The 17,842-nt window shown below is 50.6% G+C and overlaps 1 protein-coding gene across 1 annotated transcript; it reads right to left on the bottom strand.

The window, feature by feature from the left end:
- Nucleotides 1-1,308: 1,308 nt before the first annotated feature.
- DEFB132 (defensin beta 132) lies at nt 1,309-15,750 on the bottom strand. The gene is made up of 2 exons (XM_003821236.5): nt 15,638-15,750; nt 1,309-5,627 (listed from the first exon to the last, which is right to left on the bottom strand). The coding sequence occupies exons 1-2, from the start codon at nt 15,693-15,695 to the stop codon at nt 5,398-5,400; spliced, it is 288 nt and encodes a 95-aa protein (XP_003821284.1). The 5' UTR covers nt 15,696-15,750; the 3' UTR covers nt 1,309-5,397.
- Nucleotides 15,751-17,842: the final 2,092 nt, after the last annotated feature.

The raw sequence follows: 17,842 nt of genomic DNA, 5'->3' as shown, positions 1-17,842 counted from the left end.
TGTCCTACCAAATGATATTTTTGTGATTGCATCTTTTACTTTCTGATTTCTAAAATTAACATACAGTAAAAAAGATGACATTTGGGTGTACGGTTGCACGAGTTTTCACCACCAGCATGATCAGGGTGCAGTTCTATCACCTCCCCAAATTCCCTTGGTCTCCTGGACCACCACAGAGAGGAATTCTTTTATATTCTGCCTAGGAAATCAAAGCTTGGCTGACAGGCCAGTTGAAGCTGAGGGTAGAGGGAGCAGCCATCTTGCAGTCCTACAGGTATTCTTTCAGTCCTTGCATGTTAACATTAAAAGGCTTTCATTATATATTAAAAGCCTATTTATTTTATTTTATAAAATAAATAATTAAAACTATAAGGAAAAACAGTTTCATTGATACATGAAATTTAGGTCAATTGCTTCCTCGAGACACAATCCCCAAATCGTTGGTAGTGCTGTCAGTGGTAAACTATTAAAGGATGCAACACGACCCCTGGGAAAGACAGGATGCTGTACCTCATTTCTACCCCTTCATCCACACTGAAGGGAGGGAGACAGAACTGAGAAGACTCCTACTGCCATTCATGGCACCCAGGCTGTAGGTGTCGAGCTGCCCTCAGCCCCACCTTGGCTTTCCTCCTATGCTCGTTGGCACCCGAGGTCTGTAGGGGTCCGAGGTGGCAGGGGGCTGGTATGTCAGCACTGCCCCAAGCGTGCGCACCCAACAGGCTATGACAGCACCTGGGCTTGGCCTCGACTTTGCTCCAAGAATAGAGCGGGCACCGACAGCGGGGAGGCGCCAGGCTGTGGGAGCAGGCACTTCTAAGCCTGTGAGGGCAGTGGGGACTTCCCTGACCCTCAAGAGTGTAGAGGTGTCTGGTTCCGCAGCCATGGTTTGGGCGCCTGCAGCTGCACCCAAAAGTGCAGGACCCCTGCCTGCTCCCAGCACCCACAAGAACACAGGGAGGCCGGGGTTCACAGCCGTGACTTGAGTGGCTGCAGTTGCACCTGGGGAGCTCCTGCCGCACCAGCTTGGAAGGTGTGGGGCTCTCATTGTCCCCAGCTCTGCAGCTCTGTGGAATGTGCAGCCCCAGCTGTCCCTCCCTGCTGCAGCTGGCTTGATGGCAGCGTCCACTCCAGATGGGCTGCCACTGCCATCACCAGCTACTTGGGAGGCTGAGGCACGAGAATCACACACACACACACACACACACACACACACACACACACCCCAGCTGGTGTCTCACTAGGTTGAGTGCTCCCTAAATCTACTGCCTCTGAGCCCAGCACAGCACTAGCAGTTGCCTAGGAATTGCAGTTCTTGTGGCCTATACAGCCTTTCAAGTTTATTTAGGACCCCAGAGCTCTTTAGCCCACAGTGGTGAGGCTTGCGGAAACTGGAGTTCCGACCTCTGGGATGGGTGATTTCCCCCCGGCTGGGGATGGTCTAAATGATCCCTTTTAGGCACCTGCTGGGTTCTGCCTGGTGCTAGCAGCACTGAGTTCCAATGTCAAATCCCACAATCACTGTGCTCTCCCTCCTGCAAGTACACATATTGTCTTTCCACACCACACAGCTGCTGCCTGAGGACTGGGGAGAGGCGGTGTCAGCAATTCAGGACTGTCTTTCCTACCTTCTCAGAGCCTCTTTAGGTGATATGAAGTTAAAGCTAGGTACTGTGATCACTCACCTCATTTTTTATTCTTATGAAGGTGCTTTTTTGTGTAGATGGTTGTCAAATTTGGTGTTCTAGTGGAGAGGATGATCAGTGGAGGCTTCTGTTCCACCGTCTTACCCCACTGCCTCTTCACTACTTTAAACTATGCTGCTATGATTGTGCTGTATATACGTTAATCTTTTTGATATGAACTCTAATTATTTCCCCAGAATATATCCCTAAAAGTAGAGTCTCTGAGCCACAGAACATGAACATTTTTAAGGGTTTTGAAAGGTGTATAGATAAGTGTCTTCCAGAATGGACATATTTAGTTATAAACAGGAGCATCTGATGATGAGACTTATTTCTATTTATGCCTTGTCAGACTCGGGCTTGTTAATTCTCTGACAATCCGATAGGTAAAAAACGAGATCTCATTGTAGTTTTAATCTGCATTTATTTGATCACAAGTCAGACAGATTTCTTCCCCATTTTTCAGGCCATTTATAGAGTTAAAAAGCTAGTTCATGTTACTTTTTCATTTTCTACTAGGGGTTTCATGTTTTCCCTGTTGCTTCATGTTAACTTGTTATATTTTATTGGTATCGATACTTCATCACATGTCTCAGTTTGTCATACGTCTTTAAACTATTTATGATACTTTAATATTTCTGTTTCACTGTGAGATTTATTTATTTTATTAAAATAATAGCTTTTTTGGAAGTTTAAATTGACATACAATAAACTGAACACATTTAAAGTTTACCATTTGGTAATTTTTTGACTTATGTACACCCCCATTAAGCCATTACCTCAATCAAGATTATGAATGTATCTTTTTTTTTTTTTTTTTTTTTTTTTTTGAGACAGTCTCGCCCTGTCGCCCAGGCTGGAGTGCAGTGGCGCGATCTTGCCTCACTGCAGGCTCCACCTCCTGGGTTCACGCCATTCTCCTGCCTCAGCCTCCTGAGTAGCTAGGAATACAGGCGCCCACCACCACACCCGGCTAATTTTTTGTATATTTAGTAGAGACGGGGTTTCACCGTGTTAGCCAGGATGGTCTCGATCTCCTGACCTCGTGATCCACCTGCCTCGGCCTCCCAAAGTGCTGGGATTACAGGCATGAGCCACCGCGCCCGGCCTATGAATGTGTCTTGACTGATCACCCCTCAAAGTGTCCTCAGGTCCCTTTACATTCTTTCAGCCCTCTCCATGCACCTTTCACATCCCCTGACAACCAGTGATCTGCTTTCTGTCGTTAGATTCTTACTTTCTATTTTAAAGAATTGTATATAATTTTAAAAGAATTTAAAGAACTTTATGTAAATAGAATCATACAGAATATACTTTTTTGATAACTAGTTATTAAAAAAATGCAAATTGAAAGCATAATGAAATACCACTACAAATCTATTAGAATGATGAAAATGCAAAAGACTGACCATATCACATGCTGGTGAGGATGAGGAACGGCTGGAACTTTCACATCCTGCTGATGGGCACATCCACTGGCACAACCATTTTGGAAAACAATTTTGTATTTCCTTTAAAAGCTAAACATTCTCATGCCTGTAATCTCAGCACTTTGGGAGGCCAAGGAGGGTGGATCACCTGAGGTCAGGAGTTCGAGGCCAGCCTGACCAACATGGAGAAACCCCGTCTCTACTAAAAATACAAAAATTAGCCGGGGTCGGGGGGTGGTGCGTGCCTGTAATCCCAGCTGCTCAGGAGGCCGAGGAAGGACAATTGCTTGAACCCAGGAGGCGGAGGTTGCAGTGAGCTGAGATCGCACCATTGCACTCCAGCCCGGGCAACAAGAGCGAAACTCTATCTCAAAAAAAAAAAAAAAAAAAAAAAAAAAGCTAAACATTCACCTACCATATGATTCAGACATTCCACTCCTAGGTATTTACCTTAGGGAAATGAAAGCATACATCCATACAAAGATTTGTACATAAATGTTCATAGAAGCTTTATTTGTAATAGCCATAAACTGGGAACAACCCAAATGTCCATCAACAAACCAGTATACAAATGAATACTATTCATATGATGGAAGAGTATTTATAAACAAAAAGGAATGAACTCCTGCAATACCCAATAAGATGGATGAATTTCAAAATGATATCTTTTGACATACATAAGAACTTAATATTTAATACCACCTAATCAATTTATTCTTACATGAGTTCTGCCTCTATTGTTATATTTATAAGAATTTCCTTGCTCTTAAATTGAATATTTGACCACACCATCTTTTAATACTTTACTTTTACACTGTCATTTTAAAACCATCTAGAATTAATTTTGGTCTAAGATATAAGCTAGGGAATGGGCATTAACATCTTTTCTTATCTGGTTTGCTAGTTTTTAGGACTGTTTTTAATTATTTAGGTCTGAGTGTTTTGGTTTGTTCTTCTCAGATAGAAGTCAGTACGTGTCAAATAAATATTATATAAAACTAATGGGCATCGAACTGTAAGAGGAAATTTATGCATAATTCTGCTTTCCAACCAAACAAAAAAGTCATAATTTTCATGAGTTTTGTATCATATAAGGAGACAATTTCGACAACTACAGCATAAATGCAATTTTGAATAATGTTATTATGTTCCATTATTCTATAAACATTCTATTTGTTTGTATTTATAGATGGCATTAGTATATATTTCACCATTTAGATTTTTTCATTTTCTCAGCATTTTAAATAATATTATATGGAAAACCTTTGTGCCCATAACTTTGTGCTTCTCTTGGATAATTTATGATAAGCCAATTCCCAGAAGTAATGTTTAGTGGATTAAGCAAGTAGAGTTCTGCTTCTCTGTGCTTATTTCCACACAGCTTCCCAAGAGGATTATGCCAATTTGACACCATGAGTAGGCACGTTTGAGTCACCAGCATCATGCCATCCTTGCTTTTGGGGTGTACTACCAATGGTGGCTATGTATTCTGTCTGCTTTGTTACTCAAATGAATAAATAAATACCTCACAAGTCAGTCTACCTAGCTGGCCAAACCTAGACTTTCAGCTCCTTTCTCTCCCTCCTTATACTCCGTGGCAGCCATGGGGGTGCACTGTTCAGATTTCCTTTCAAGAGAACTTGCTTCAAGGGGATAGTTGGTGGACAGCCTCAAGCTGTCATACTTCCAGACCTATGGTAGCAGTCACCCCATGTTCTCCAGGGGCTGTTCTCAGCCAAAGTCTGAACCCCTGGGATATGAGAACCTGGCTATTCCTGCCCTGCGTGAGCTCCTCTGAGGGGCAAGCCTTGCTTTGGGCCTCCCCATCTGTTTGGCTGAGACTTTCTTAGAGCTGCAGTCTTAGTCTCCTTCTATTCAATCCTCCTCTATCCCTCTCTCCTTTGACACGTATCAGGCCAGCGTTGCAGTCTGAAGGCTCTCCCTGCCTGTGGCTGCTCTGTCTCACCTTTGTCCATCAGAGGTGTGTTCTCCCAGTCAATCTTTTGCATGTCCAATTCTGTCTTGACATTTTTCATTTGGAGGACCCAAACTGACAGATCCCCTGTGGACGAATCTGCATGATGATTGTTCTCGTAAGATAGATACAAACTCCAAATTAGTTATTAGATGAATGACAGAATGATAGAAGACAGAAGTTTTGGGGTTGGCTATAGATATCTGCCCCATAAAGAGGAGCCTTGGCTAGTACTCAGCAATGTAGGAGGAATTGGAACTGTGGAAATGATATTTCTCTGAGTTGGCGGAGGCGATAGCAGTGGTTATTATGATGTTACGGTCGTTTGTTGCTTCTTGTCTTTCCTTTGTGTGTTTCTTCTCCTTGATTGCCAATGGTTACCGATGAGCCGTGGTAGGTCAGGCTTCGGCAGGAAGGAGTAGCTGACGCAGCATTTTCTGGAAGCGTTGCACATGAACAATGCTGTCTCCCCCCAGTGGCAATATGTCCTGCAGTATCCTGGGGTGTTACTCACACATTTTGACCCACCTGCACTGGCTGTATGGGAGAGGACAAGACAGAGAAGTCATAGTTAGAAGCAGCAAAGGACGGCTAAAGCGTCAGCGCCAGATGGGAGTGTTTGGCTTTTTGTTCTGAGGTGTATCCTTAGGATGTTGTGCAAATGCGACTTGGGAAAGCCAGTGATGAGGACACAAAAATCTGCCTGGATTGATGGCCTTGGGGAACTCTGTCTGACGAGCTCTTCTTCTTTGCCAGTATCTGCATCTTTGAAGCTTTTTGCTAAATTTGATACTACAGAATAGGATGTATGGGTAAAAATGGGGGTGGGGACCAGGTCTTCATGGGTGAAAACAGGGGTGAGGAGCCTGGTCTTCATGGATGAAAACAGGGGTGAGGAGCCTGGTCTTCATGGGTGAAAACAGGGGTGGGGACCAGGTCTTCATGGGTGAAAACAGGGGTGGAGACCAGGTCTCCATGGGTGAAAACAGGGGAGGGGACCAGGTCTTCATGGGTGAAAACAGGGGTGAGGAGCCTGGTCTTCATGGGTGAAAACAGGGGTGGAGACCAGGTCTCCATGGGTGAAAACAGGGGTGGGGACCAGGTCTTCATGGGTGAAAACAGGGGTGAGGAGCCTGGTCTTCATGGGTGAAAACAGGGGTGGAGACCAGGTCTCCATGGGTGAAAACAGGGGTGGGGACCAGGTCTTCATGGGTGAAAACAGGGGTGAGGAGCCTGGTCTTCATGGGTGAAAACAGGGGTGGAGACCAGGTCTCCATGGGTGAAAACAGGGGTGGGGACCAGGTCTTCATGGGTGAAAACAGGGGTGAGGAGCCTGGTCTTCATGGGTGAAAACGGTGGGGAGCCAGGTCTTCATGGGTGAAAACGGGGGTGGGGACCAGGTCTTCATGGGTGAAAACGGGGGTGGGGACCAGGTCTTCATGGGTGAAAACGGGGGTGGGGACCAGGTCTTCATGGGTGAAAATGGGGGTGGGGACCAGGTCTTCATGGGTGAAAACGGGGGTGGGGACCAGGTCTTCATGGGTGAAAACGGGGGTGGGGACCAGGTCTTCATGGGTGAAAACAGGGGTGAGGAGCCTGGTCTTCATGGGTGAAAACGGGGGTGGGGACCAGGTCTTCATGGGTGAAAACGGTGGGGAGCCAGGTCTTCATGAGTAAAAACGGGGGTGGGGACCAGGTCTTCATGGGTGAAAACGGGGGTGGGGACCAGGTCTTCATGGGTGAAAACGGGGGTGGGGACCAGGTCTTCATGGGTGAAAACGGGGGTGGGGACCAGGTCTTCATGGGTGAAAACGGGGGTGGGGACCAGGTCTTCATGGGTGAAAACGGGGGTGGGGACCAGGTCTTCATGGGTGAAAACGGGGGTGGAGACCAGGTCTTCATGGGTGAAAACAGGGGTGGGGAGCCTGGTCTTCATGGGTGAAAACAGGGGTGGGGAGCCAGGACTTCATGGGTGAAAACGGGGGTGGGGACCAGGTCTTCATGGGTGAAAACAGGGGTGGGGACCAGGTCTTCATGGGTGAAAACGGGGGTGGGGAGCCAGGTCTTCATGGGTGAAAACGGGGGTGGGGACCAGGTCTTCATGGGTGAAAACGGGGGTGGGGACCAGGTCTTCATGGGTGAAAACGGGGGTGGGGACCAGGTCTTCATGAGTAAAAACGGGGGTGGGGACCAGGTCTTCATGGGTGAAAACGGGGGTGGGGACCAGGTCTTCATGGGTGAAAACAGGGGTGAGGAGCCTGGTCTTCATGGGTGAAAACAGGGGTGGAGACCAGGTCTCCATGGGTGAAAACAGGGGTGGGGACCAGGTCTTCATGGGTGAAAACAGGGGTGAGGAGCCTGGTCTTCATGGGTGAAAACGGTGGGGAGCCAGGTCTTCATGGGTGAAAACGGGGGTGGGGACCAGGTCTTCATGGGTGAAAACGGGGGTGGGGACCAGGTCTTCATGGGTGAAAACGGGGGTGGGGACCAGGTCTTCATGGGTGAAAATGGGGGTGGGGACCAGGTCTTCATGGGTGAAAACGGGGGTGGGGACCAGGTCTTCATGGGTGAAAACGGGGGTGGGGACCAGGTCTTCATGGGTGAAAACAGGGGTGAGGAGCCTGGTCTTCATGGGTGAAAACGGGGGTGGGGACCAGGTCTTCATGGGTGAAAACGGTGGGGAGCCAGGTCTTCATGAGTAAAAACAGGGGTGAGGAGCCTGGTCTTCATGGGTGAAAACAGGGGTGGAGACCAGGTCTTCATGGGTGAAAACGGGGGTGGGGACCAGGTCTTCATGGGTGAAAACGGGGGTGGGGACCAGGTCTTCATGGGTGAAAACGGGGGTGGGGACCAGGTCTTCATGGGTGAAAACGGGGGTGGGGACCAGGTCTTCATGAGTAAAAACGGGGGTGGGGACCAGGTCTTCATGGGTGAAAACGGGGGTGGGGACCAGGTCTTCATGGGTGAAAACGGGGGTGGGGACCAGGTCTTCATGGGTGAAAACGGGGGTGGGGACCAGGTCTTCATGGGTGAAAACGGGGGTGGGGACCAGGTCTTCATGAGTAAAAACGGGGGTGGGGACCAGGTCTTCATGGGTGAAAACGGGGGTGGGGACCAGGTCTTCATGGGTGAAAACAGGGGTGAGGAGCCTGGTCTTCATGGGTGAAAACAGGGGTGGAGACCAGGTCTCCATGGGTGAAAACAGGGGTGGGGACCAGGTCTTCATGGGTGAAAACAGGGGTGAGGAGCCTGGTCTTCATGGGTGAAAACGGTGGGGAGCCAGGTCTTCATGGGTGAAAACGGGGGTGGGGACCAGGTCTTCATGGGTGAAAACGGGGGTGGGGACCAGGTCTTCATGGGTGAAAACGGGGGTGGGGACCAGGTCTTCATGGGTGAAAATGGGGGTGGGGACCAGGTCTTCATGGGTGAAAACGGGGGTGGGGACCAGGTCTTCATGGGTGAAAACGGGGGTGGGGACCAGGTCTTCATGGGTGAAAACAGGGGTGAGGAGCCTGGTCTTCATGGGTGAAAACGGGGGTGGGGACCAGGTCTTCATGGGTGAAAACGGTGGGGAGCCAGGTCTTCATGAGTAAAAACAGGGGTGAGGAGCCTGGTCTTCATGGGTGAAAACAGGGGTGGAGACCAGGTCTCCATGGGTGAAAACGGGGGTGGGGACCAGGTCTTCATGGGTGAAAACGGTGGGGAGCCAGGTCTTCATGAGTAAAAACAGGGGTGAGGAGCCTGGTCTTCATGGGTGAAAACAGGGGTGGAGACCAGGTCTTCATGGGTGAAAACGGGGGTGGGGACCAGGTCTTCATGGGTGAAAACAGGGGTGGAGACCAGGTCTCCATGGGTGAAAACAGGGGTGGGGACCAGGTCTTCATGGGTGAAAACAGGGGTGAGGAGCCTGGTCTTCATGGGTGAAAACAGGGGTGGAGACCAGGTCTCCATGGGTGAAAACAGGGGTGGGGACCAGGTCTTCATGGGTGAAAACAGGGGTGAGGAGCCTGGTCTTCATGGGTGAAAACGGTGGGGAGCCAGGTCTTCATGGGTGAAAACGGGGGTGGGGACCAGGTCTTCATGGGTGAAAACGGGGGTGGGGACCAGGTCTTCATGGGTGAAAACGGGGGTGGGGACCAGGTCTTCATGGGTGAAAATGGGGGTGGGGACCAGGTCTTCATGGGTGAAAACGGGGGTGGGGACCAGGTCTTCATGGGTGAAAACGGGGGTGGGGACCAGGTCTTCATGGGTGAAAACAGGGGTGAGGAGCCTGGTCTTCATGGGTGAAAACGGGGGTGGGGACCAGGTCTTCATGGGTGAAAACGGTGGGGAGCCAGGTCTTCATGAGTAAAAACGGGGGTGGGGACCAGGTCTTCATGGGTGAAAACGGGGGTGGGGACCAGGTCTTCATGGGTGAAAACGGGGGTGGGGACCAGGTCTTCATGGGTGAAAACGGGGGTGGGGACCTGGTCTTCATGGGTGAAAACGGGGGTGGGGACCAGGTCTTCATGGGTGAAAACGGGGGTGGGGACCAGGTCTTCATGGGTGAAAACGGGGGTGGAGACCAGGTCTTCATGGGTGAAAACAGGGGTGGGGAGCCTGGTCTTCATGGGTGAAAACGGGGGTGGGGAGCCAGGTCTTCATGGGTGAAAACGGGGGTGGGGACCAGGTCTTCATGGGTGAAAACGGGGGTGGGGACCAGGTCTTCATGGGTGAAAACAGGGGTGAGGAGCCTGGTCTTCATGGGTGGAAACAGGGGTGGGGACCAGGTCTTCATGGGTGAAAACAGGGGTGGAGACCAGGTCTCCATGGGTGAAAACAGGGGTGGGGACCAGGTCTTCATGGGTGAAAACAGGGGTGAGGAGCCTGGTCTTCATGGGTGAAAACGGGGGTGGGGACCAGGTCTTCATGGGTGAAAAGAGGGGTGGGGACCAGGTCTTCATGGGTGAAAACAGGGGTGAGGAGCCTGGTCTTCATGGGTGAAAACGGGGGTGGGGACCAGGTCTTCATGGGTGAAAAGAGGGGTGGGGACCAGGTCTTCATGGGTGAAAACAGGGGTGGGGACCAGGTCTTCATGGGTGAAAACAGGGGTGAGGAGCCTGGTCTTCATGGGTGAAAACGGGGGTGGGGAGCCTGGTCTTCATGGGTGAAAACGGGGGTGGGGACCAGGTCTTCATGGGTGAAAACGGGGGTGAGGAGCCTGGTCTTCATGGGTGAAAACAGGGGTGGGGAGCCTGGTCTTCATGGGTGAAAACGGTGGGGAGCCAGGTCTTCATGGGTGAAAACGGGGGTGGGGACCAGGTCTTCATGGGTGAAAACGGGGGTGGGGACCAGGTCTTCATGGGTGAAAACGGGGGTGGGGACCAGGTCTTCATGGGTGAAAACGGGGGTGGGGACCAGGTCTTCATGGGTGAAAACGGGGGTGGGGAGCCAGGTCTTCCTGGGTGAAAACGGGGGTGGGGACCAGGTCTTCATGGGTGAAAACGGGGGTGGGGATCTGGTCTTCATGGGTGAAAACGGTGGGGAGCCAGGTCTTCATGGGTGAAAACGGGGGTGAGGAGCCTGGTCTTCATGGGTGAAAACGGGGGTGGGGACCAGGTCTTCATGGGTGAAAAGAGGGGTGGGGACCAGGTCTTCATGGGTGAAAACAGGGGTGAGGAGCCTGGTCTTCATGGGTGAAAACGGGGGTGGGGACCAGGTCTTCATGGGTGAAAAGAGGGGTGGGGACCAGGTCTTCATGGGTGAAAACGGGGGTGAGGAGCCTGGTCTTCATGGGTGAAAACAGGGGTGGGGAGCCTGGTCTTCATGGGTGAAAACGGGGGTGGGGACCAGGTCTTCATGGGTGAAAAGAGGGGTGGGGACCAGGTCTTCATGGGTGAAAACGGGGGTGGGGACCAGGTCTTCATGAGTAAAAACGGGGGTGGGGACCAGGTCTTCATGCGTGAAAACGGGGGTGAGGAGCCTGGTCTTCATGGGTGAAAACGGGGGTGGGGAGCCTGGTCTTCATGGGTGAAAACGGGGGTGGGGACCAGGTCTTCATGGGTGAAAAGAGGGGTGGGGACCAGGTCTTCATGGGTGAAAACAGGGGTGAGGAGCCTGGTCTTCATGGGTGAAAACGGTGGGGAGCCAGGTCTTCATGGGTGAAAACGGGGGTGGGGACCAGGTCTTCATGGGTGAAAACGGGGGTGGGGACCAGGTCTTCATGGGTGAAAACGGGGGTGGGGACCAGGTCTTCATGGGTGAAAACGGGGGTGGGGAGCCAGGTCTTCCTGGGTGAAAACGGGGGTGGGGACCAGGTCTTCCTGGGTGAAAACGGGGGTGGGGACCAGGTCTTCATGGGTGAAAACGGGGGTGGGGACCAGGTCTTCATGGGTGAAAACGGGGGTGGGGACCAGGTCTTCATGGGTGAAAACGGGGGTGGGGACCAGGTCTTCATGGGTGAAAACGGGGGTGGGGACCAGGTCTTCATGGGTGAAAACGGGGGTGGGGACCAGGTCTTCATGGGTGAAAACGGGGGTGGGGACCAGGTCTTCATGGGTGAAAACGGGGGTGGGGACCAGGTCTTCCTGGGTGAAAACGGGGGTGGGGAGCCTGGTCTTCATGGGTGAAAACGGGGGTGGGGACCAGGTCTTCATGGGTGAAAACGGGGGTGGGGACCAGGTCTTCATGGGTGAAAACGGGGGTGGGGAGCCTGGTCTTCATGGGTGAAAACGGGGGTGGGGACCAGGTCTTCATGGGTGAAAACGGGGGTGGGGACCAGGTCTTCATGGGTGAAAACGGGGGTGGGGACCAGGTCTTCATGGGTGAAAACGGGGGTGGGGACCAGGTCTTCCTGGGTGAAAACGGGGGTGGGGAGCCTGGTCTTCATGGGTGAAAACGGGGGTGGGGACCAGGTCTTCATGGGTGAAAACGGGGGTGAGGAGCCTGGTCTTCCTGGGTGAAAACGGGGGTGGGGACCAGGTCTTCATGGGTGAAAACGGGGGTGGGGACCAGGTCTTCATGGGTGAAAACGGGGGTGGGGACCAGGTCTTCATGGGTGAAAACGGGGGTGGGGACCAGGTCTTCATGGGTGAAAACGGGGGTGGGGACCAGGTCTTCATGGGTGAAAACGGGGGTGGGGACCAGGTCTTCATGGGTGAAAACGGGGGTGGGGACCAGGTCTTCATGGGTGAAAACGGGGGTGGGGAGCCTGGTCTTCATGGGTGAAAACGGGGGTGGGGAGCCTGGTCTTCATGGGTGAAAACGGGGGTGGGGAGCCTGGTCTTCATGGGTGAAAACGGGGGTGGGGACCAGGTCTTCATGGGTGAAAACGGGGGTGGGGACCAGGTCTTCATGGGTGAAAACGGGGGTGGGGACCAGGTCTTCATGGGTGAAAACGGGGGTGGGGACCAGGTCTTCCTGGGTGAAAACGGGGGTGGGGAGCCTGGTCTTCATGGGTGAAAACGGGGGTGGGGACCAGGTCTTCATGGGTGAAAACGGGGGTGAGGAGCCTGGTCTTCCTGGGTGAAAACGGGGGTGGGGACCAGGTCTTCATGGGTGAAAACGGGGGTGGGGACCAGGTCTTCATGGGTGAAAACGGGGGTGGGGACCAGGTCTTCATGGGTGAAAACGGGGGTGGGGACCAGGTCTTCATGGGTGAAAACGGGGGTGGGGACCAGGTCTTCATGGGTGAAAACGGGGGTGGGGACCAGGTCTTCATGGGTGAAAACGGGGGTGGGGACCAGGTCTTCATGGGTGAAAACGGGGGTGGGGACCAGGTCTTCATGGGTGAAAACGGGGGTGGGGAGCCTGGTCTTCATGGGTGAAAACGGGGGTGGGGAGCCTGGTCTTCATGGGTGAAAACGGGGGTGGGGAGCCTGGTCTTCATGGGTGAAAACGGGGGTGGGGACCAGGTCTTCATGGGTGAAAACGGGGGTGGGGACCAGGTCTTCATGGGTGAAAACGGGGGTGGGGACCAGGTCTTCATGGGTGAAAACGGGGGTGGGGACCAGGTCTTCCTGGGTGAAAACGGGGGTGGGGAGCCTGGTCTTCATGGGTGAAAACGGGGGTGGGGACCAGGTCTTCATGGGTGAAAACGGGGGTGGGGACCAGGTCTTCATGGGTGAAAACGGGGGTGGGGACCAGGTCTTCATGGGTGAAAACGGGGGTGGGGACCAGGTCTTCATGGGTGAAAACGGGGGTGGGGACCAGGTCTTCATGGGTGAAAACGGGGGTGGGGACCAGGTCTTCATGGGTGAAAACGGGGGTGGGGACCAGGTCTTCATGGGTGAAAACGGGGGTGGGGACCAGGTCTTCATGGGTGAAAACGGGGGTGAGGAGCCTGGTCTTCCTGGGTGAAAACGGGGGTGGGGACCAGGTCTTCATGGGTGAAAACGGGGGTGGGGACCAGGTCTTCCTGGGTGAAAACGGGGGTGGGGAGCCTGGTCTTCATGGGTGAAAACGGGGGTGGGGACCAGGTCTTCATGGGTGAAAACGGGGGTGAGGAGCCTGGTCTTCCTGGGTGAAAACGGGGGTGGGGACCAGGTCTTCATGGGTGAAAACGGGGGTGGGGACCAGGTCTTCCTGGGTGAAAACGGGGGTGGGGAGCCTGGTCTTCATGGGTGAAAACGGGGGTGGGGACCAGGTCTTCATGGGTGAAAACGGGGGTGAGGAGCCTGGTCTTCCTGGGTGAAAACGGGGGTGGGGACCAGGTCTTCATGGGTGAAAACGGGGGTGGGGACCAGGTCTTCCTGGGTGAAAACGGGGGTGGGGAGCCTGGTCTTCATGGGTGAAAACGGGGGTGGGGACCAGGTCTTCATGGGTGAAAACGGGGGTGAGGAGCCTGGTCTTCCTGGGTGAAAACGGGGGTGGGGACCAGGTCTTCATGGGTGAAAACGGGGGTGGGGACCAGGTCTTCCTGGGTGAAAACGGGGGTGGGGAGCCTGGTCTTCATGGGTGAAAACGGGGGTGGGGACCAGGTCTTCATGGGTGAAAACGGGGGTGAGGAGCCTGGTCTTCCTGGGTGAAAACGGGGGTGGGGACCAGGTCTTCATGGGTGAAAACGGGGGTGGGGACCAGGTCTTCATGGGTGAAAACGGGGGTGGGGACCAGGTCTTCATGGGTGAAAACGGGGGTGGGGACCAGGTCTTCATGGGTGAAAACGGGGGTGGGGACCAGGTCTTCATGGGTGAAAACGGGGGTGGGGACCAGGTCTTCATGGGTGAAAACGGGGGTGGGGACCAGGTCTTCATGGGTGAAAACGGGGGTGGGGACCAGGTCTTCATGGGTGAAAACGGGGGTGGAGACCAGGTCTTCATGGGTGAAAACAGGGGTGGGGAGCCTGGTCTTCATGGGTGAAAACAGGGGTGGGGAGCCAGGTCTTCATGGGTGAAAACGGGGGTGGGGACCAGGTCTTCATGGGTGAAAACGGGGGTGGGGACCAGGTCTTCATGGGTGAAAACGGGGGTGGGGAGCCAGGTCTTCATGGGTGAAAACGGGGGTGGGGACCAGGTCTTCATGGGTGAAAACGGGGGTGGGGACCAGGTCTTCATGGGTGAAAACGGGGGTGGGGACCAGGTCTTCATGGGTGAAAACAGGGGTGGGGACCAGGTCTTCATGGGTGAAAACGGGGGTGGGGACCAGGTCTTCATGGTCAGGGAGGAGCTTGGATACTCAAAAGGGAGAAATGGGTCTAGTCTCACTCACTCCACAGGCTCCCTTTTAAGGTCTTTCTACCTTACTTGTTTTCATAGACTCTAAGACTGTAAATATCAGTCAACCTGGGGCAAAGTGGGAGGAGTCAAATCATTCTCCAAAATCATTAAAAAGAAAATAACGGTCGCTAGTGACAGGGCATTTTTGCATTCACCCAGTGCTGCGCACCATTTCACCATCTGGTGAAATCTGTTTGCCTCAGTGCTCTGTGTCTGCCATTGGCTCACAGCAGGGGCCTCTTCGGAGCACCCTCAAGCCTCTTTGGCTTTCTTCACATCCGTTGCCTGGCCCTCCTCTGATCTCTCTCTCTCCCTGCTCTCTGTGTGTCTGTCTCTCTCTCTTTCTGACCCTGCATTATCTCCCAGCCCCAGGGTTTCAGCTGAACCCATTGCTTACCATCCTGTGGGAACTAGCCCTCTAAGAGGTCTGCTTCCATCCCCCACCTGCCAGCTGTCTGTTGAGCATAGGGATGGGAACCTCAGTCTCTTCCTTCTAGGCTCAAAATCTCCTTTGAGCTCCAACCCGGGCTGATCTCAATGGATGCACATGGTGATGACAGAAGCCTTCAGTGTGTCTTAGGAGGTTAGATATAAGGAGCTCACATAAAGTGAAAGAAGATATTTTGGTTCAGGTTGAGGGTGACTATCATTTTAGAATAGAAAACAAATTTTTGTAAAGGTTATATAGGGTGGTGTTTGGGCTAGTGGTGGTTGTTAGGAGATCTCTACCTTAGACTGGAACTCAGTGGGGTGAGCCCTGCCTCCACCCAACCTGGCTCATCTATCACCAGAGCAACCAGATCTGCTAGTGTTCCTCGTTCCCAGTTTTCCTTTCCTCCTATTTATCCAGTTTACCTGGGATCACCTGGGTCAGGAATCCGAGGGCTGCCAAGACCAGGAGCAGGAAGTTCATGGCTGAAGGGGTGGCTTGGGGAGCTGGTGGTGGTTTAATGGAGTTGGGTCCCTCTGTAATGTGCCTGGAGCTACTGCCTTTATAGGATCCACATGATGCCAGGATACTGGGCAGTGAACCAAGGGAGACTTTTCTGTTACCCAGAGCAGTCAGATTAGATCAGAATGTCTACTGGACTGGAGCCTGGATTGATTTATTGAGCGCCTGTGTTCTAGACTGTTAGGAGGGGGAGAGGTAGAGCAAACAGTGCGTCGGTTCCCAGCGTTCATCTCTAAAACTATGCGTTCTAGACAGTGTTGGTGAGATGTGGGGAAACTAGCATTCTCTTGGCGTTGTTGCTGGGAGTGTTAATTGGTACAGTTTTTCTTTTGTAGCACAATTTGGCAGTATATATCAGAAGCCTTAAAATGTGCCTATTTTTTTACTCAGAAACTTTGTACCTTGGGCTTTTGTTTAATGGGAATCATTGAACAAGTACATAAAGATGTTTATCTCAACATTACAGTAACAGAAAACCAAAAGCTACCTAAATGGTGATAAAACATGGATCTAATCTAATATAGAAAATACAGAATATAATAGAGCAGTATGCAGTTATTAAAAATGATGAAAAAGTATAAAAATGTAGGCTATAAGATATGCATCTAGAATAACTTAATCTGTGGTAAAGGAACATCTATGTGCCAACATATGTAGGTATATATGTATGTAGTATGTATGTATGTGTATCTATCTATCTATCTATCTATCTATCTATCTATCTATCTATCTACCTATCTATCTATCTGTCATCTATCTATCTATCTGTCTAAAATGTCTAAGTTTGGAGAGAATGATTATGTGTACTTTCATGATTAGAAAAAAAAGATAGTTTATAGAAAAACTACTTATCGTTTGAATTTTAATATGAATACTCTTACCTCTAAATTTTTGCTTTCTTCCCCTAGAGTTTAAGGTTTCTGGAGGCTAGAGACTTTGCCATTTCCACATTCTTCTCAAGAAATATTTTGTGTTTTCCTCTCCCCAGTAGCGTCCTTTGGAGTCTGTTTCCCATCGAGACAGTTCTTTTCTCTTCCAGCTCACTTTTCCAGAATCCTTTCTCTAATGTGGTGCCTGCTGTATAAGGGAATAATCTCAGGAGTCCTGGTTTGGGCCAACTGAGTAGAGCAGCTCTAGCTTCTCATGTTTTCCTGTTCTAAAAAACCTGGTTTGATTTCAGGCACAAAACAAAACAAAACAAAAGATCTGGGACTTGGTAAGAATATGTCCCAAGACTTTAGCAGTCTTTACAGTCACTCAGATTTGTAAAAATATCTTAAAATCTGTAATTTTTCCAACTAAGTGATGTAAATTATAATCCTAAAATAAATACAAATCCCTTTGTGCCTTTGGTAAACCTATAACCACAGAAGCAAAGGCTTTTGTGTTTCTGTGCGTAGTCTTCAATGAGTTAATTGTCTTTTTACCCTTCACTTGTTAAGCAATGATAACATTTATTTTCTCCTTGTTTCCATACAGCATGCACAGTCCATTGGATGTCATAAATATAAGTCACTCCAATTTCCTCAACCCATTAAAAAATCTTTTCATTTAAAAATAATTTAAAACATACCGGCTGCAAAATCCAAATTGTACAATACCATTTCCCCAGCTCGCTGAGATTTGCCTATTGTTGACATTTTATCTTTCTTGCTTTAGCATTTGCCCCACCTCTCTCTATCTATGGATATATACATATCTATATTAGTCTCTCTATATTTGTATATTTTCTTCTTTGAATCTATTGAGCATAAGTTATATGTTCATGGCCTTATATTATCATGGCCATTTACTCCCAAATAATTCAGTGTGTATTTCCTAAGAATAGGGATATTCTCCTGTATGACAGTATAGTTACTAACTCCATAAATTTAAATGGACACCACTTTTATCTAGTCTATCATCTATCCATATATATATATATCTGTATTCCAATTTGCCAATTGACCTAATAATGCCTTTTATAGCATTCATTTCCTCCTTGAGTTGAGATTGCAGTGTCAGGTCAGATATTGTATTGATTTTTAAAATGTATTTTTAAGTTAAAATTTTATTTTTAATTGACATAATAATTATACATATTTATGGGATACAGAGTGATATTTCAA

The sequence above is a fragment of the Pan paniscus genome, chromosome 21 (genome assembly GCF_029289425.2).
Source record: "Pan paniscus chromosome 21, NHGRI_mPanPan1-v2.0_pri, whole genome shotgun sequence".
In the NCBI taxonomy this organism is placed as follows: domain Eukaryota; kingdom Metazoa; phylum Chordata; class Mammalia; order Primates; family Hominidae; genus Pan; species Pan paniscus.
Note: the sequence above shows the minus strand (reverse complement) of the source record. Positions and strands in the feature narration are given on the sequence as shown.

Coding starts and splice junctions, on each gene's coding strand:
- DEFB132 (XM_003821236.5), bottom strand. CDS start 15,695: ATGAACTTCCTGCTCCTGGTCTTGGCAGCCCTCGGATTCCTGACCCAG. Junction 5,628..15,637: donor CCTGACCCAGGTGATCCCAG/GTAAACTGGATA, acceptor TCTCCCATACAG/CCAGTGCAGGTGGGTCAAAA.